This window comes from Podarcis liolepis (genome assembly GCF_965112155.1).
Source record: "Podarcis liolepis genome assembly, chromosome: 4".
In the NCBI taxonomy this organism is placed as follows: Eukaryota; Metazoa; Chordata; class Lepidosauria; order Squamata; family Lacertidae; genus Podarcis; species Podarcis liolepis.
Window position 1 is genome coordinate 88,774,810 of NC_139558.1, and position 20,921 is coordinate 88,795,730.

Sequence of the window (20,921 nt, forward strand, 5' to 3'; positions counted from 1 at the left end):
TTAATCAGTCACCCACTTTATAAAACGTCTATTTAACCAATTGCTCTCACCCCTGCTGTGTACTCTACTGGTTCCTCTTTGAAAATGGACTTTTCAAATCTGATTCAGGGGCACCATTAGATGGAGACAAAAGGAGCCCACTGTTGGTCACTGCTTGGACCAGGAGGTCAGTTTTGTCCCATTCCATCAGTTTCCCCAACTGTGAGACATTTAGGGCTCATCCCCACTTCTGCTTGTCCCATGACTATAAAGCACAGGTCTGTCGGTTTCGCCCCCGCTGTATTCCTTTCCCATGGAAAACCCACTCTTTAGTGCTAAATTGGAGCAAATGTCAATCTGGAAAAACCCTGAATTGCCATTTGTTCCAACTGAGTGCAAAAGAGCAGTTTTCTCCCGGGGGATCAGCAGGACCTGAGGAAGTGTGGATGAACCCTTTGTTTGTCCCATTAAATTGAATGGAAGCCACTGAGACCTAAAGGTTCCTTGACTAGAGTGAGCTGCCTTGTTAACTGCCTAGCCCTGTCCATGGTTCTGTTTCTTGGTCACGGTAGAGTGTGACAGAGGTAGAAACTTTTTTTGAGAGAGAGAGAGAATGTATTTTTGTGGTTTAATTTTTTGTGATTTTTAAATGGCTTATAATGTTGTTTTTTCAATTGTTGCTACCTGCCCTGGGATCTTAGGGTGAAGGGTAGGTAATTAATTAACACAAACAACAAGCAATGGTACAGGTTGCCTAGTGAAGCACTGAGATTACCTGTTGGGGAAGCCAAAGTTGCATCTTGCATAGTAGATCCTTCATTGATAAGGAGGCTAGACCAGATGACATACACAATCCCTTCTGACTCTATAATTCTAGTACTTTTGGGATGTGTTACAGTCTCCGGGGACAGATACACATTGCACCCTGATTTCAGATCCTTGGTGGTGACCATCAAGCACAACCCTGCTTTGAGCTCCGTCTGTGGGCCATGCTAGAGTGTAATGGGGTGTCGGCAGAGCTGGGAGGAATACTGGGAAATGGCTTGAGACAAATACAGTGGTACCTTGGGTTAAGTGCTTAATTCATTCCGGAGGTCCGTACTTAGCCTGAAACTGTTCTTAACCTGAAGCACCACTTTAGCTAATGGGGCCTCCCGCTGCTGCCGCACGATTTCTGTTCTCATCCTGAAGCAAAGCTCTTAACCCGAGGTACTATTTCTGGGTTAGCGGAGTCTGTAACCTGAAGCGTATGTAACCTGAAGCGTATGTAACCCGAGGTACCACTGTAATGAGAGAATGAAAGGATAGCAAATAGACAGATAAGTTCTCCACCCGACAGAGAAGAAAGTTTCAGAAGTGGGTCATGCTGCAGTAACTGCATTGATGGTTTCTGTTGATGTAGCCACTGCTGTATAATCACACTTATTTGTACAAACAGCTACGGCGGCTCTTCTATGAGCTCCTGTAAGCTCCCGTTAGAAAGCCACGGTTTTCTGCTGCAACCACAGGAGTAGTCCTGTAATTTTCCCCGTGCTTCTCTTAATTCCCTCACCCGAGTTTCTGCTGCAGCCGTCCCATGGCTGAACGCAGAAGGCTCCATATTTTAATCAGCCTCCAAAAGCCTGAGGAAGCCTTGGTTTTCCTTTTTTGCCCATGTGCATCTTTGCGAGCCTTTATCATCCTCTTTTTTCCTTCTTCTTTCTTTTGCAGGATCAACACTCCGTGCTCAGCCAAAGCGCAGGCCCCAATCCAACGTCAAGCGCTTGCACGAATCCAAATGCCGCGAGCGGCTACATGAACTCACCTCAGCAAGCTCTGCTGAATCAGCAGCTGAAGCAACAACTCCTTCTGCAACACCAGCAGCAGCAGCAACAAAAGATACTAACTGAAGCAGTAAATTTTCAGTTTCCCTATTTTATTTTCCATGTAAATCGGTGTCATGTAGAATTCAGAAGCTGGTATTGCGAAAACAGCCACTGGGTCATTCTTAAGTCTGCCCATTTCACCTGCTCGGCTTGTATTTGGAGAGTGAGGGAAGCTCCCACAGGAGCAAATGGGAGCTTTTGTTTTCCATAGGAGCTTTTGTTTTTCCAATGGGCGCTTTTTCCCCAACACAGATTGCAAGCGTGGGGCTCCATTTCTTGATCAGGAACACAGTGGGTGGCAGAGGGTTTAATGCCCACCCCCATGCCGTATGCTAGGGTCCCAATCCAGACTGTTAAAGTGCAAATAGATTCCCTGAACCAATTGCACACGGGAACAATTCCCACAACAGACCCTCCCGTGGATTTAGAGTAGTGCAAAACCACAGCCAGTGAGTGTGTGGAGATTGGGGCGTGCTGTCTAGGTTAAACTTCATGCGCATTGCAAAGCTGTCATACTCTGAGTCAGACCTCCGCTTTGTCCTCTCAACACTTACCGGTGTCTTGTATTTTTATTCTTCTTTTTTTTTGAAAAAAAAATTATTTGATTTTACAAGTATAGAGTTATAACAACACAAAATACATATCCATATTTGGAGATTTCTCGACTTCCCACATTCCCCTCCACAGGTCCTATTATAAACCTTTTCAACTGCATATTATTTCATCGTCCAAATTTTATATCTCTCCAGTTTATCCTTAATATCATCTACATTACAAGTGTTATTGCAACCCTGCTAATTTTTTCATCTGCTTACTGTGGCCTCTCAAGTAAATTATGAACTTTTCCCATTCTTTATTGAAGTTTTGGTCTTCTTGGTTCCTGAGCTTTTCGGTCAGTTTTGCCATTTCGGCATAATCCAACAGCTTAGTTTGCCGTTCTTCCCTGATAGGGACTTTGTCATCTTTCCATCTCTGGGCTAGTAGCATCCGTGAGCCTGTCGCTGCGTACATGGAAAGTCTTTTCTGCTCCTTTGGTTCCTGGCGCCTTGTGGAGTTGCCTGGAGGTCCTTTGAATTGGGGATGCAAAGGAATTAAACCTGCCACACCTTTTGCATGTGGAGCCTGTGATTGTTTGCTTTTTGCCACCGAATGTTCCAACCTTGCAGTGATTCCTCAGTGCAGCTTAGCAGCCTGACACAGGGCAGTTGGGGAGGCTGTATGTTCAGCCATAAGGAAAGCAGGTTACAGGGCAGCCAAGTTGCTGGCGCACAGCAGCAAAGTTCCATTTCCTTCCTCAGCAGATGCTGGCAGTGCACAGGGACCACCCATGCTGAGTGCCTGCATACCTTCAGGCGACACTTTCTCTGCTTACTGGAAACCTCTTGCAGACTGCAGAGCTGGGCTGAAAATCCCTTCCTTCTGTAGGAAGAGAGAACTCCTTTTGACAATCTGCTGAGAGGGAAAGAGAGGGAGAGTTACAGCATTCGAAAAACCAGTTTTTAGCCAATTCGTGCTGCTGGCTTCTCCCCTCTCCCTTTTTTTGGGGGGGGGGGGTGTTAGCAGGGAAGCCTTGCCAAGTATGTCAGAAGTAGGCATGGATCTTGGCAGCCAGAAGACCAAAGTCCCAGATCCAGCTGGCTTTCTGGAAGCCACCCTCTCTTTTTTTGTACCCCATCTGCAGGCAGTATGGGGATAATAAGTCTGGTCTACCTTGTAAGGTAGGGGACGCGGGTGGCGCTGTGGGTTAAACCACAGAGCCTAGGGCTTGCCGATCAGAAGGTCAGCGGTTCGAATCCCCGCGACGGGGTGAGCTCCCGTTGCTCGGTCCCTGCTCCTGCCAACCTAGCAGTTCGAAAGCACATCAAAGTGCAAGTAGATAAATAGGTACCGCTCCGGCGGGAAGGTAAACGGCATTTCCGTGCGCTGCTCTGGTTCACCAGAAGCGGCTTAGTCATGCTGGCCACATGACCCGGAAGCTGTACGCTGGCTCCCTCGGCCAATAAAGGAAGATGAGCACCGGAATCCCAGAGTCATCTGCGACTGGACCTAATGATCAGGGGTCCTTTTAGCTTTCCCTTACCTTGTAAGGTTGTTGTAAAGCATGGATAGGGGACCAGTTGTTGTCGTCATTGGGCATGATGACTGGAGCTGGTGGAAGATGGCGTCTCAACACCATTTGGAGAGCCTCGGTTTAGACAGTGGAAAGGACTCCCTTGGGAGGTGGGAGGTTTTTAAGCAGCGGTTGGATGGCCATGTCTCATGGATGCTTTAGTTCCCTTCATTGCAAGGGGTTGGACTAGATGACCCTAAGGGTCCCTTCCAACTCTACAGTTCCATGATCCCTGTTGCAAAAGTTACTGAAATAATTGTGTGTAGTGTTTAGAACACAATTGCTGGGTATAGGTTTATTATTCTGCCCAGATTTGGCAGCAAGGGGAGTGTTTTTCTAAGGCTAATAATGGCACTGGGGATGCAGTTTTCATTAGAATTGTGACTGGGGGTGGAAGGGTTAAAAATTTCCTTTCCCCCCCCCCAATGTCTTGATGAAAATAGGGAGGCCCACTACATTTATAATTAAAACTTTAAAAACCTTATGTAGTTGGTAACTGTGCCCTTAGAATCACATATAGTTTTGTCTCAAGTTTTGTATTCTCTAGCATTTTCCCTAGATTTGAAGCATACAGCCAACAGTAGTAGTAGTAGTAGTAGTAATTATTATTAGTAGTAGTAGTAGTAGTAGTAGTAGTAGTAGTAGTAAAGGTAAAGGGACCCCTGACCATTAGGTCCAGTCGTGGCCAACTCTGGGGTTGCGATGCTCATCTCGCTTTATTGGCCGAGGGAGCCAGCGTGACTAAGCCACTTCTGGCGAACCACAGCAGCACACGGAAACGCCATTTACCTTCCCGCTGGAGCGGTACCTATTTATCTACTTGCACTTTGATGTGCTTTCGAACTGCTAGGTTGGCAGCAGCAGGGACCGAGCAACGGGAGCTCACCCCATCGCGGGGATTCGAACCGCTGACCTTCTGATCGGCAAGCCCTAGGCTCTGTGGTTTAACCCACAGCACCACCCGCGTCCCATTAGTAGTAGTAGTAGTAGTTAAATGCCTCCCATCTGACTGGGGTGCCCCAGCCACTCTGGGTGGCTTCCAGCAAAATATAAAAAGCACAATCAAACATTTAAAGCTTCCCTATACACAACCCTCATCCTCTCTTTGCTGACCCAACCAGTTCCCTGACCCCCCGCCTGATGTCATATGAGAAGGTGGCAGAATCTGCACGTCAGAAACATCTGCAAAACCTCCCCATGCTTCCTTCTGCGCCATGGCCTTGAAACCGGCATCGCAGGAGTCTCCCCCGAATACAAAAGCCGTTCGAGCTGCGTTCACGTTCAGATCGCTCGCCTTTTGGCTAACCAAGAGAATGGGTTCACCTTCTCTTTTCTTTCTAATCCTGTAGGAGAAAATGACTCCGCAAGATCAGCTGAACCGGCACTCGACGAGGCCCCCGCCAGACTATAAAGACCAAAGAAGGAACCAGGTCAACATGCAGCAAACACATCAGTATTCAGGTAAACACGCTTGAAGGCAGCAGTAAACAAGAGGACAGCTGCCAATGACTCAACTGGTTTTGAGTACAGTTGTACCTTGGTTTTTGAATTTAATCTGGTCCGGGAGTCCATTTGTGTTATGTACAAAACTCGGATCCTAGAACAATAGGCAAGTAGGATGCTAGAATGCAACAACTGATTGGCTTGCAGGAAAAGACCAATCAGGCTCCAGGAGGAAGTTAATCAGCCTATTAGGCTGGCAGAATCATAGAATGCAACAACTGATTGGCCTGCAGGAAAAGACCAATCAGGCTCCAGGAGGGAAGCAGAATCGGCCAATCAGATGGGATTCATTGTGTAAATAATGTATATAAAAGCCTGAGGTTTGAGGGGCAATTAAATCACTCTTTTACAAGCTGCAATAAAGAGCATGAAATCACTGCAGGACTCCTAATAAATTTCAGTTCGACTCCCGGAACAGTTCAAAAATCGAGGCGGGGCTTCCGATTGGCTGCAGGAGTGTCCTGCAGCCAATTGGAAACCACGCGGACATTCAGCTTCTGAAAATCGTTCAAAAACCGGAACAATCACTTCCAGTTTTTGATTGTTTGTGAGCCGAAACGTTCGAGTTCAGAGGCGTTCGGCTTCCGAGGTTCCATTGTATTGGAAAGGTAGCCCTCTGCCCCAGTGACAGTTTGCAACGTCTTTGGGTTTGGGCCAGTGATCCATCTAGTCCAGCATTCTGCTCTCACAGTGGCCAACCAGATTCCTGCAAGAAGTCCACAAGCAGCACTTGAGTGGGACAACACTCTCCCCTCCTGCTGTTTCAGGGGTGGCAAGTTCCCCCAGAATGTCTGCTTTGTATACATTATTTACACAATGGGCCTCATGTGATTGGCTAATTCCGGGATTCTCCTGTAGGCCAATCAGGTTGCGGATTCACTTCCACCTGGAGCTGGATTGGGTGGCTACTGTGGACCAATCAGACTGCTGCATTCTGGACCCTATTGATCTAGGACCAATAAGACTGCTACATTCTGAATCCTATTGTTCTAGGACCAATCAGACTGCTGCATTTTGGATCCTATTCAAGTCAGTACATAACAGTCTGGCTGGAGGATAGAGAGGGATGTGCATGCATGTGTAGAAATTAAGCTACTGTGCAAAGGTAAAATTTGCATCCATCGCTCAGTTCGCTTTTGCCTCTCGCTCCACCCACCACTGGTATTTGTCCCTGAGAAGGGCATGCATCCCTCAGGCAGAAGAAGTCTCCCTGCCCCACTTACAAAGGGTGCATGTGACGGACATCTATTTGCAAACTAAGGGTGCTTGTCTGGAAGCCAGGACTGGTAAACCCTACTCAGACCTTATAAAAATGTGCAGGAATGTTTGCACTGGCTCCATCCCGCCCCACCCCCCAGCCTCCATGCTTTGGTTTTGTACGCCTTTTCCACCCGAATATGCATATGTGCATTTTTATTTTAACTGAAACCGTATTGCAAAATCAACAGACGCGTGCAGTCGGATTGTTAGCTGCGTTCCACTCCGTGTGTAAGTCTGGGAGTAGTGAATAAGGCACTTGGAAATGCAGACTAAACTAAATCCTCTGCCCTCCCTATCTCGGAGTGGGGGCCCGAGGGGCTGTAGGCCTCACCCCTTGCGCCGATTGTCATTCCTGGGCGTGAATTTAAAAAACGACACATCCCCCAGTATCACTGACTCACTCCTCTTGGTATCAAAGGTCTGGTAATGTTTTCTGCTCGACACTAATTGGAGTGAAATTTCTCCCCATCTGGTCTAAATCAGTGTGGCCAAAAAAAGGGGGGAGGGTGCTAAAAATAGCAACCGGTTCAGAGAGGGAAAAGGAAACTTTGTCTTTGGAGTGAGATAGAAAACCAATGTCCCAACCGCGGTGCCCTTTTAGGGAACTCACGTCTCTTCCCAAAGAATATAGGGCTTGCGAGTCAACATGTTCCAGCTTTGCTTCAAGAGACTCCAAAGCTCTTTGGTATCTTTTGCTACGTCTGGATGGTTGCTTCATTCCAATGGCAGATGAGGCAATTCTAGCCAGAATGGTGTAGGTGCCAGGCTAGAAGTTTGGAGACCTGGGTTCAAGTCCCCACTCAAGCCATGAAGCTCCCTGGGTGACCTTGGGCCAGTCTCTGCCCCTCATTGGACATCCACCGAAGCTGAACTTTGAAGGATTCAGCTCAGATAAAAGTTAAACCAAGGGTGCCAACTTGAATAAAATACTGGGGAGAGACCAGGTAAGCCCCACCATGCATAATGGATCATGTGGCACAGTACACACATGCCATTTGAACGGCAATGCCCATCAGCTTTGGGGTGGCCGTCCCCCTCAGATATTTTATTGGGGGCCCAAAGGGACCTCGGCCCCTGGAAACTGCAGTAGGGAGAGGGCTCCTGTGCTCAGGTCCTGGTTGTGAGCTTCCCACAGCCATCCAGTCAGCCACAGTGAAAACAGGCTGCTGGACTAGATGGGACATTCACCTGACCCAGCAGGCTCTTAGTACATTCTTATATTGCAATCCCATTTCTTAACCTTTTAGCATATATTTGTATGGTGGCGGTGCTGCAGTTGCAGCCCACCTTAGCTCAGGCCACCACCTAGTAGCGGGTCCCAACCCAGCAGCGGAAGACGAGTGCTCTCATTTCCTAATGGGACTGTCAGTTCTGTGTCCAGGGCAGCTGTCCACCAGCTCCATCTGGTACGCAGGCTGAGACCCTACCTGCCCGCGGACTGTCTTGCCATAGTGGTGCATGCCCTGGTTATCTCCCACTTGGACTACTGCAATGCACTGTACGTGGGGCTACCTTTGAAGGTGACCCGGAAACTACAACTAATCCAGAATGCAGCAGTTAGACTGGTGACTGGGAGAGGCCACCAGGACTATATTAAGGACTATATTAAGGACTATATAAAGGACTTTCATTGGCTCCCAGTGCGTTTCTGAGCACAATTCAAAGTGTTGGTACTGGCCTTTAAAGCCCTAAACAGCCTTGGTCCAGTATACGTGAAGGAGCGTCTCCACTCCCATTGTTCTGCCCGGACACTGAGGTCCAGCGCTGAGGGCCTTCTGGTGGTTCCCTCACTGCGAGAAGTGATGTTACAGGGAACCAGGCAGAGGGCCTTCTCGGTAGTGGCACCCACCCTTTGGAACACCCTCCCACCAGATGTCAAAGAGAAAAACAACTGCCAGACTTTTAGAAGACATCTGAAGGCAGCCCTGTTTACGGAAGCTTTTAATGTTTAATACGTTATTGTATTTTAATATTCTGTTGGAAGCCGCCCAGAGTGGCTGGGGAAACCCAGCCAGATAGGTGGGGTATAAATAATTTTATTATTATTATTATTATTATTATTATTATTATTATTATTATTATTATTAAATGTCTGATGTTTTATTGTGGTTTTAATATTCTGTTGGGAGCCACCCAGAATGGCTGAGGAAACCCAGCCAGATGGGCAGGGTATAAATATGGTGATGGTGATGGTGATGGTGATGGTGATGGTGATGGTGATGATGCTTAGGGACCAAGACATAATTCTCTCATGTTCCAAGGACCGGGCAGGGCTAAGAGAAATGTCCAGAGAGTCGTGCTCCTTTTCCTCCGGTAGGGTTGTGATGGGATTCTGGTGGGAGGGTTTCCCATGGATGCTCTGGCCCGTGCGTCCTGTTCAGAACCTACAACTAGATGATCAATAAGAGATTTTTCTTTCTCCTCCCGCCACCCTTTTCCCAGGTGGATCGCCAGCCGTGAGCGCCAGCTCCAACCTCTGCTTTTCCAACTCAATTTCAACTCCCAGCCTCTCGCCGCAGGCGTCCGGTCTTTTGACCATCACTCACGGAGCCAGAATGCCTTCCCTCCCGACGACACGCCACATGGTCTGCTACGGGAACATTCCTTGCAGCCAACCGAGCGCGTACAGCATGGCTGCATCGGGTGCAAGCCAAGTGTCGCAGCACCGGAACCCGAACCAAATGATTCCCAGCCAGCAAAGCAATTCAGGAGCACCTCGGCAGGGGCCTCCGGGGCAAGGCAGTAATAATGGCCTGTCTGCGTATGACAGCGGGCCCGGGATCAGCTCTCAGCAAGGCAAACTCAGCTTGAACCAAGGGACTTCTTCTGCACCAAGGCCTCTGAACGTCATGGTCAACTCCAATTCGGCAACTCAGACCTGGGCCTCACAAGAAACAGGAGCGAAGCAGCAGGAAACACGCAAGGCCGTGGGGTCCCCTTTCTCCACGGGCAGCCCCTATACAAACCAGCCGCTGCAGCGCACACCTGCCCACCAGCAGTTTTCCCAGCGCGCCATGGGGCCTGCTCCCAACCAGCTGGCTGCCCCCCAGATGAGAACACCAACGAGCCAAATGAACCAAACTCTAAATGGGCAAGCGGCTGGGGCGCCAAAATCCCTGGGGGCAAGGCCTGGCCAGGTACGGGCTCAGACAGTGCCACACTTAAATGCACCGGGGGTGAGCATGGCAGCGCCGAACTCCTTGCCGTCAAACCATTTCCCATCTAGTAGTAGCCAGGCTTCTGCCAGGGCCTACCAGGGAACCACCGACCACACCAGCGACCTGGCGTTTGACTTTCTGAACCAGCAAGGTGACAACATCGGGCCGGCACTCAACAGCGACCCGGACTTCATCGATTCTTTGTTAAAAACAGAGCCGGGTAACGACGACTGGATGAAGGACATCAACCTCGATGAAATCCTAGGTGGCCACTCCTGAGGCCGAGCAGCAGGCGGTTGCAAAATTCACGGAGCGGGGGGCGGTAGCAGTGGTGTTTGTTTTTTTAAGGCCCGAAAGCCAGGATTGCACTCCACAAAGTTTTTCAGAGGGAACGTGTCTTTGGAGTGTTTTCAAGAAAACCAAACTTTGCTCTCCCGATGGTTGAAGGGGTTCCACATGGTCCGCAATGAGGAGCAAAATCAAAGAAGTGTCTGCGCCCGTTCAAAATGTGTAGACCAATCTTCGTACCTAGAAAGCTAAGCAAGAGCACAGGAGGAGACGTTGGTTGCTTGTCCTACTCTTGTGTAGGCTACAGCTTGTGTAGGTGTTCGCTTGGGCGTGCGGATACGCAACCACAGATCTTGAACAGAGAAGAAAAGGTATACCCCACATAACGTCCAGCCTGAGACTGCTGAGTTAATTTATCAGGAGCAGTTGTGAGGAATCAGGAAAGTGCATTGATCGAGTGCATACTTTTTATAGAGAGGGTCACAGCTTTTATTCCTGTCACTGCCAGGTAAGGCAGAATGACCTGTCTGAAACCCTGGAAGGCCACAGATTGCCTGTGTAGACAAAGGCAATACCTTGGTTTTCAAACAGTTTAGTTCCCGAACGTTTTGGCTCCCGTACGTCGCAAACCCGGAAGTGACTGTTCCGGTTTGCGAACGATTTTTGGAAGCTTGCTGCAGCCAATCAGAAGCCGCGATTTGGTTTTCGCATGTTTTGGAAGTCGAACGGATTTCCAGAACAGATTCCACATTAACAGTCATGGCTTCCCCCCCCCCTGCCCCCAGGAATCCTGGGAGGTATAATTTGTTAAGGATTCTGGGAGATTCGCCATGGCGAAACTTACCGGAAGAATTAAGAAATCAAGATAACATTTCTTATATATATTAAAGAATGGAAAAGGTTTATTGAATATTTACAGATAAATTGTAAACAGATAAGAACATTGGCAGGATTGTTTTAATAACCTGCAGCTTCATAAGAGTGTATATTTAAAGAAGATGAATAAATGAGCAAATTAAGTTAATTGAGATATGCAGAAGATATTAAAATTAAAGGAACCGCAGAAAGAGAAGGAAGGAAGTCAAGCTATGAAATGTCAAAATGATTGTAAAATTAGTGAAATGTATAAACTTGAAAAGTATAATTATTTTTTTTTAAGGGAGGGGTTCTGGGAAATGTTAGGAAACACACACACCCGAGCTACAGTTGTCCAGTTGGTTTAACAACCAACCCTTCTTCCCTGGGAACTCTGGAAATTGCAGTTCTTTAGGAGAAGAGGGTCTCCTAACAACTCTCAGCACCCTTAAGAAACTGCATTTCCCAGGATTCTCTGGTGCTAAAGTGGCACCATAGATGTATAGTGCAGATGTGGCCTTGGAATGAGGCAACTCCCTGTGCCAGATTATTGAAATATTAATGCCTCCATCCAAGGCAGCTACCAAGTGGCTTTGCTGCCTGCCCAGTCTCTTCCTTATAGAGCAGAATAAATACGGAGTACCAAATTGATTGAGGAGTAGAGAACTTGAGCCTAAGATTTAACTAGTTAGCTCCAGGGAAATGTATAATATTCAGCCTCTCCATCCCAACACAAACACACTTGGCTACATTACCTTCCACCTCCGAAAGCATCCTCTCCACAGCCTTCAGGCTCCTAGATCATGAGCCGTTTTCATGTATCTCCCCACTTTAATCCAGCCAATCAGGGCTCAGATGTGGGGCTGTTCTTTTGGGATAATCTAGTGGATGTCCTCTGCATAAGGGAATCCCAGTGTCTCTTTACAAACACACACACAAAATGTCAGCAAACTTTTTCAGCCGGTCCATTGTCCCTCAGACCTTGTGGGGGGGTCGGACTATATTTTGAAGGGGTGTGTGTGAAATGAACGAATTCCTATGCCCCACAAATAACCCAGAGATACATTTTAAATAAAAGGACACATTGAAAAACATGTTGATTCTCGGACCGTCCACGGGCCGGATTTATTTATTTTTATTAAATGCTTTTTATTGGTGTTTCATTTAATACAAACAAAAAAAATACTGTAAAATTCAACCATCATTTACCCACATTCTTTCCCCACACTCTGCTAAGCATTGACTTCCTTCCCTCACTTCAACAGGTTTTCTCAGGTCAGTTACTTTTCCACAGTTTCTTATTGTATCCAATCCTATCTACATCGTAAGATTTATTTCAGTCCTGCCAGAGTCTTCAAATTTCTACAGTTATTATTTATGTACTCCACAAATTTACTCCAATCTTTTTTGAATTTTGCTTCCTCCTGATTTCGGATTCTACAGGTCAGTTTTGCTAGTTCCGCATAATCAACCAACTTCGCCTGCCACTCCTCTATTGTTGGTAATTCTGGTACTTTCCATTTTTGGGGCTAACAAAGTTCTGGCTAACAAAGTTCTGGGCCGGATTTAGAAGGCGATTGGGCTGGATCTGGGCCCTGGGCCTTAGTTTGCCTACCCATGCCTTATACAGTGGTACCTCTGGATACAAACGGGATCCATTCCAGAGCCCCGTTCGCATCCAGAAGCATGTGTAACTAGCGACGGCACGTCTGCGCATGTGCGTGTCACTTTTCGCAGCTTCTGCGCATGCGTGAGACGTCATTTTGAGCATCTGCGCATGCACGAGTGGCAAAACCTGGAATTAACGTGCTCCGTTACTTCTGGGTTGCAGCGGAGCACAACTCAAATGCGCTCAACATGAAGCATATTCAACCTGAGGTATGACTATACTGTATTGAAAGGAGGGGGAATTCAATTTGTCCCTTCCCCCAAAGAATCCTGGGAACTGCTGGATGGTGAGAGGTGTCGGGACACCCATCATAGAGAGACAGTTTCCAGCACTCTTAGCAGACTAAATTTCCCATGGTCCTTTGGAGGGAAGCCATGACTGTGACAGTAGTTTGAGACTATATCCAGCAAAAGGCAGTTGGGATGCTGCGGCAGTGAGCCGCCCACCATATTTATTATCAACAATGCTCCCAATGTAGCATCGTTCTGGGGCATTGTGGGTAATCAAAATGATGAGCTGCTCATAGCCCTAGCCAACTTTTTAACACTCCGGTTGCAGACCCAAAGATGCTAGACTACCGATTCTGAGCACCTGCTTCTGAAATTAACCAGAGTTGTTGAACTGCCACGGGCTTGTGCCTCTTTCCCTTTATTTCAGTATGACACGTGCGAGAAAAGTTACCCATAGATGGCACCTTCGTGATCAAAACAGGGAAACACTGGGTTGTGGGGTTTTTTTTAATGAATTGAAAACAAAGGCAAACCCTGCAGTTTTTTTATACTGTTATATATATTCTTTGTATCATTACAGTAAAAAATGCACTACCCTTATATTTTGCATTATTGAATCAGGAACTCTTCTCAGTATTGGGTTGTAAATATATAGAAACTTTTTGTAAACTTTTGTACAAAACAAAATGTAATATTTTGGTAGGAATACTGAAATCATATTCTTTGGGTTATATTTATACACATGTGGAATAAAAGTGTACTGTCCAAACTTTGTATTTTATACAGAAAAGGGAAAAAATGCTTACCTTTTGTATCTTAATATACAATGTTGTTGGTGGATTCTTTTTCTTTTTGTATGATATAATTGTTTTATTTTCATTCTGAGACTTAAGAAATGGCTTAAAAGGAGGCAGGAGGAGAATCTCAAAATAAAAGTTGAGGATTTGATCTCCGGCTTTGTAATGGCACCTCGAACACTTGCCAAATTCCTTAAGTGCGCAGATCATTCTGAGAAGCAAAGAACGCTGTAGAAATTCCTGGGGAATTTGATTTGGTGTTCCAGATCAAATTTGCATCGGGCTGCTTCCTCAAGACCTGTTTCCTCTTTACAGCACTTGACCATCTTTCCTGGAGCTGAATGAGGGCTTCTTCGCACGAACTGTTACATTGGAATAACCCTGGGGGGGAGAGAGCTTCCACCCTCCCCACAGTGGATTCCAGGTGTCTTCAGGGCCTCAGTGGTTCAGACGTGCTTTCGAACTGCTAGGTTGGCAGGAGCAGGGACCGAGCAACAGGAGCTCACACCGTCATGGGGATTCAAACCGCCGACCTTCTGATCAGCAAGTCCTAGGCTCTGTGGTTTAACCCACAGCGCCACCCGCATCCCTTTACCATGCCTTTACCCTCTGGCTAATCGAGCATCTCTTCTTCTCCAGTGGGGCTGCCCTGGCTAGTGGAACACGGGTGGCACTGTGGTCTTATCCACTGAGCTGCTTGAGCTTCCCAATCAGAAGGTTGGCAGTTCAAATCCCCGTGACGGGGTGAGCTCCTGTTGCTCTGTCCCAGCTCCTGCCAACCTAGCAGTTCGAAAGCACACCAGTGCAAGTAGAAGGTGGGAAGGTAAACGGCGTTTCTGTGTGCTCTGGCTTCCATCATGGTGTTCCGTTGCACCAGAAGCGGTTTACTTATGCCGGCCACATGACCCGGAAAGCTGTCTGGACAAACGCCGGCTCCCTCGGCCTGAAAGCGAGATGAGCACCACAACCCCAAAGTCACCTTTGACTGGACTTAACCGTCCAGGGGTCCTTTACTTTTACCTGGCCAGTCTCTTGCAGTCTGTCAGTCTCCATAGCTGACTGTCCAGTGGAGAACTCCTGTACCAGCTGCTCCCAACACCTTGGTTTGATTCTACCACCAGCTGGGATGCCAAAGGCCTAGTATTCCTACAAGGATACAGCTGTGCTGAGTGAACGCACCTGAGCAGGATCTAAATATGTTCAGCTGAACATTTATTTGGAGTTTATACATGTATCGTTTTCTTCTTCATTAATGTCATATGCCACCCTTTATCCCTAGATCTCAGGGGGTAAACATAAAACTCCAATATACAAAATACATAATAAAAACAAGAAACAAGAACAAACCCATAATAGCCCCCTGCACACACAGCACGTTTAAAAGGGCCTTGAGTGTCAATCAGCCAAAGGCCTGTTTGAAGAGGAACGTTTGTGCCTGGTGCGTGAAGGTGTATAATGAAGGAGCCAGGCGAGCCTCGTCGGGGAGAACATCCCACAGATTGGGAGCCGCTGCAGATAAGGCCTGTTCTTGTGTTGCCACCCTCTGGACCTCTTGTGAGGAGGCACACAAATAAGGGCCTCAGAGGATGATCTCGGGGCCTGTGTAGGTTCATAATGAGCAGAGGTGGTCCTTGAGGTATTGCAGTCCAGTCGAATACCAGTTGCACTGTGCCCCAGAAATTGAGGGTGGTGGTACCACGCAGCGCGCCTTATAGGGCCTAGGACCCTCGTACCTACGGGACCGCCTCTCCTGGTATGTCCCACAGAGAAATTTACGGTCTGCAAATAAAAACATCCTAAAGATCCCAGGCCACAGAGAGGTTAGGTTGGCCTCAGCTAGAGCCAGGGCTTTCTCGGCCGCAGCTCCAACCTGGTGGAATGCTCTGTCACAAGAGACTAGGGCCCTGCAGGACCTGACATCCTTCCGCAGGGCCTGCAAGACAGAGCTGTTCCACCAGGCCTTTGGTCAGGGCGCAGCCTGACCCCCCTCTGGCAATCTGCACAAAATTTTGCTTGATGGTTGCCATTAATTTGATTTAATTAATTTTATAATGAATGTTTTAGAATGATGGACTATTTTGATTGTTAGCCGCCCTGAGCCCAGCTTCGGCTGGGGAGGGCGGGATATAAATAAAATTTATTATTATTATTATTATTATTATTATTATTATTATTATTATTATTTTCTGCAGCAGCGCCAGGCTTGCAAGGCCAATTACCATCTTTTAGATGCTGGCCAAGTCTGACCTTTTTGCCTGAGCCTTTAACAGCAATTCAAATCAGTTGCAATCTATCAGCAATTTGTCCTGCCTGCAATTGTTTTTCCTGTTATTTGTAACACTGCTTGATTAGCTTCCCGCTTATCGTCAGTTATTTCTGGTTCTCATTTTATGTATATTTTTAAACCCTTGTTGCAAGCTGCCTTTGATTTATTTAACCGGGACTTTTTGAAACCTTGATCACATCACAAATGCTTTTTTTTAAAAAAAAAAGAAAAAGAAAATTCTGCCCTTTCTCCTGCTGGTTAAGCAGTGTTTTAGCTTGTTTGTCATACAGTGGTACCTCGGGTTACATACGCTTCAGGTTACATACGCTTCAGGTTACAGACTCTACTACCCCAGAAATATTACCTCGGGTCAAGAACTTTGCTTCAGGATGAGAACAGAAATCGTGCTACGGTGGCACAGCAGCAGCAGGAGGCCCCATTAGCTAAAGTGGTGCTTCAGGTTAAGAACAGTTTCAGGTTAAGTACAGACCTCCGGAACGAATTAAGTACTTAACCCGAGGTACCACTGTATTGTACTTTGTAGTTTGACTGATTTTGATGAAAGCTGCCTTGAGTATTTCAGTTTTTCTCTTAAGGCAGTGTTTCTGCACGTTTGTGCACTTAAACACACACATTTTTTGTGGGAATAAAATCAACAATATTCACTTGGGTGCACAAACATGAGAGACTCCAAAGACATGTATTTTAGCCGAGATGGATGAGGGCCTGGTGTAGTTGACCTTTCCCCCCACCTACAAAAAAGGGTCCCCTTCTCCCCCGAGGGATGCATGAACTAAATAAACCTTATTTCATTTTAAAAATGAATGAATGAATTACGCATATTAGTATATCACAACACATGGAGATGAAGGGCTGAGGCACACAAGGAGCAAAACAACAGGCAATGAGGCCTCTTTGCAGGTCTCAACCCCAGGTACAATTGCTCCAATTGCACCATTACAATCCAGCCCTATTTTTAGCATCATGCATGAAGATATCCTCAGAGCATCTAATAATATAGGGCACCAGGATAATGAAATTAATATTTGGGAATCTGACGGTGAGAAGGGAAGTCTGCACAACTGCCAGAAAACCAGTCTGAAAAAACCAACAGTGAACAGATTAAAAAAGAAATAAAGTTGTACTGGATGCCTAGTTCAAATCAAGCCATTTTGAACTGGGGCTGGGTGCAAAACCAGGCAAGGCGGCTCTCTGACGCCCATCAACACTGAGGACCTGGGCAGCAGGCTGAGAAGCCACCCAGAAACCACCTGGTCAAAGTCTTGTCCCCCCAGAGGTACTGGGTGTCCCATTTAAATTATTGCAGCTATTTCTAAATTTGCATCTATACATACAAATTAATATGTGCAAATTTGTGCCCTCTTTATGGTGATGCATTTTGGGGACTGTGTCAATCACACAGGGTCCCCGGACGTTTCACCGTCTATTGATCCCTGTACCACCACTTTATTTCTTGCTGCCACCACCGAGGCCCTACCTGGTACAATACTGAGTCCAGTCAGGGTTAAATCAGAACATAAGCTTCTGTTTATTTATTGCAGTTTAACAAGCGTGCGGTTTCATAAACAGTATCAGTCCATTACAATCATGGGGTGCCTATCCAGTCCTATAACTTCTACTACCTGCTCTCACTAAACCACCTCTCAGATATTTATCTGTCTTCTAAGCCCCTAACTATTCCTGACTCAGCTTATTTCGCTACACAAACTCAACCTAGGGACGCGGGTGGTGCTGTGGGTAAAACCTCAGCGCCTAGGACTTGCCGATCGCATGGTCGGCGGTTCGAATCCCCGCAGCAGGGTGAGTTCCCGTCGTTCGGTCCCAGCTCCTGCCCACCTAGCAGTTTGAAAGCACCCCTAAGTGCAAGTAGATAAATAGGTACCGCTTTATAGCGGGAAGGTAAACGGCGTTTCTGTGTGCTGCTCTGGTCCTGGATCGCCAGAGCAGCTTCGTCACGCTGGCCACGTGACCCGGAAGTGTCTGCAGACAGCGCTGGCTCCCGGCCTCTTGAGCGAGATGAGAGCACAACCCTAGAGTCTGTCAAGACTAGCCCGTACGGGCAGGGGTACCTTTACCTTTACCTAACTCAACCTACCCACAGACTCTATACCAATTCACTCCCACTCCAACCAACCACCCAACTCCCAACGAACTCCTCCCTTCGCCCTTCCCAGAGCTGCTTTTATAGTCCCTCTGACTCCACCCTTCTGGGTTCTGATTGGGTAACCTGTTTAACTATTTCACCTCCAGCACTCTCACATGTTAACGTCACAGGGACTATATTAGCATAAGTGCAAACGCGATGCAAAAATGTGACTTCTTTCGGGTGTCCCCCAATGGGTGGCCATCCCAGAATGAGTCCAAGGTACCAATACATTTGTGGCACACAGCACCCAAACCACCTAGGAAGCCTTGTGATTCAAAGTCCTCGGGGACAAACCAGATTATGTCTCATTTGTCCCCACCTCTCCTCATCCTTCAGAAATACTTCAGGATGGGCAGAGATGCCCAACGGGAGCCTAAGAACAAAGGGCATCTAACTCCAGCATCCTATTCTCATAGCGGCCAACTAGGTGCCTCTGGGAAGCCGCCTGCAAGGAGGGTCTGAATTCAACAGCTCTCTCCCTGCTTGCAGTTCCCACCCAGAAACTGGTATTGAGAAGCAAACAGCGGAGGCAGAACTCCTGGCTTCCCCTTCAATGTCTGCATCCTTTATTCACAATGCCCGGTTTCCTCCTCCTCCTTTCCACTTCTCCCTTTTGTTTCCTGACAATTCTCCATGGAAGGGAATTGTTCAAATGTTAGAATGGCAGGTCTCATCCCGCTATTCCACAGCCATCAGCATTCTGGAGAGGGCCAGCTGTGTGGCAGTGAGATTTTCCAAGCGCAGACAGACTTTTGTGCATGGGGGAGGGGGGCAAGCTGTGTGAACCAAAGCAGGGATCCATCAAAGCGATTGAACCATATGAAACAGATTTTGTACGCAAGTTCCTAGTCCTTACCATTTATCCCACCTTCTCAGTGCCAATTGGCCAGAACACAACAGAAGGAAGCAGGGGCGTCTTACCCATAGAGGCTAGTGGCGCGGGACGCCAGGGCGCCAAGTTCTGGAGGGAGCCAGGGAAGAGGCAGAGGCTGGATGTGGCGCCTCCTGGCATCAGCTCACCACCCTCGCTCACCTCTGCCTCTTCCCTGCCAGAGGAACCGCCCTCTAGCCGCTGCAAGCCTCCTCCAGCCGTGCCATCCTCCCTAAAAAAAGGTGGACAACTCTGGGGAAAGGGGGGGACGACCAGAGGGATTTTTGCACCACGGCACCGGATATGCCATGGCTCTCCAGAGTTTCAGGCTCTTTATACCCAGTATACCTGAAGGAACGTCTCCACCCCCATCGTTCAGCCTTGACACTGAGGTCCAGCTCCGAGGGCCTTCTGGCGGTTCCCTCCCTCTGAGAAGTGAGGTTACAGGGAACCAGGAAGAGGGCCTTTTCGGTAGTGGCACCTGTAGAACGCCCTCCCATCAGATGTCAAGGAAATAAACAACTAGAAGACATCTGAAGGCAGCTAGAAGACATCTGAAGGCAGCCCTGTTTAGGGACGTCTTTAATGTTTTATCGCTTTTTATTATTAATATTCTGTTGGGAGCCACCCAGAGTGGCTGGGGAAACCCAGCCAGATGGGCAGGGTATAAATTATTTGTTGTTATTATTATTATTATTATAGTGGTACCTTGGGTTACACACGCTTCAGGTTACAGACTCCGCTAACCCAGGAATATTACCTCGGGTTAAGAACTTTGCTTCAGGATGAGAACAGAAATTGTGGCGTGGCGGCTGGAGGCCCCATTAGCTAAAGTGGTGCTTCAGGTTAAGAACAGTTTCAGGTTAAGAACGGACCTCCAGAATGAATTAAGTTCTTAAGCCAAGTTACCACTGTATATATATCTGTTACCTGGCACTAAAATGCCCTAGGGACACAGGATCTCCTAGAAAACTCCTTGCCAACATGCACTGGGGCCCTGAACTGTGCATTTAAACCTTCTTGTCCCATCAGCTTCTGTACTAAACTTCCTCCCTATATCCAAAGGCCCATTCTAGGCCGGCATCCTGTTCTCATAGCAACCGGTCAGAAACACATCATGCCTGCTTCCCCATTTTTTTATCAGGAGCAGCTAGCAAGATAGAGTCACATAACTTGCTTCAGGGGCTATCAAGCCATCTGCTTGGAGGTGGCAGTGGTGGGTAAGTCTGGGCACCATGGGCACGCTAGACTGGTTCCACTGGCGTGCCCACACCACCCTGCCTTCTAGCCAGCCAGGTAAGCTGAAGCAATCCTGCTGCCAGGAGGCCAGCGCCGTCACAACAGCTCCTCATCCTTTTGCTTCCCAACAACTTGTATTCGGAGTCTTATCACCACTGACACGGGAGCCAGGACACAGCTAGTACAGCCTTAAACTCCACAAAGCTTTCCAGACCCCTTTAAAGCTGTTCAAATTGGTGGCCATTGCTGCATCTTGTGGCGATGTGTTCCGCAGTTTAATCCTGCGCCATTTACTGTAGATCAGTAAAGATTTTGGACCCCCAGTTCTTCAAGCACCAATAGCAACCAAACGGTCCCCTGTGGGCATGGGCATAGCCAAGATTTATGCTGGGAGGGGGCAGGACACCCGACTGCTGTCCTCATCCTCTGTCTGGCTCTGTCTAACACAGGGGTCAGCAACCTTTATCAGCAGGTGGCCGGTCCACTATCCCTCAGACCTTGTGGGGGGCTGGACTATATTTTTTTAAAGAATGAATTGCTATGCCCCACAAATAATCCAGGGATGCATTTTAAATAAAAGCACACATTCTGCTCATGTAAAAACACGCTGATTCCCGGACCATCCGTGGGCCGGATTTAGAAAGCGATTGGGCCAGATCCGGCC

General features: G+C 47.6%; 1 protein-coding gene across 1 annotated transcript in view; it reads left to right on the forward strand.

Annotated features, from left to right (window-relative positions):
- MAML2 (mastermind like transcriptional coactivator 2) overlaps window positions 1-13,865 on the forward strand; it is a 161,070-nt gene extending 147,205 nt beyond the window's left edge. Inside the window, exons 4-6 of the mRNA XM_083499310.1 lie at window positions 1,690-1,872; window positions 5,304-5,415; window positions 9,160-13,865. Of these exons, the coding sequence (XP_083355436.1) occupies window positions 1,690-1,872; window positions 5,304-5,415; window positions 9,160-10,154 (1,290 nt within the window). The 3' untranslated portion in view covers window positions 10,155-13,865. The remainder of the gene's footprint in view (window positions 1-1,689; window positions 1,873-5,303; window positions 5,416-9,159) is intronic.
- The last annotated feature ends 7,056 nt before the right edge of the window (window positions 13,866-20,921 follow it).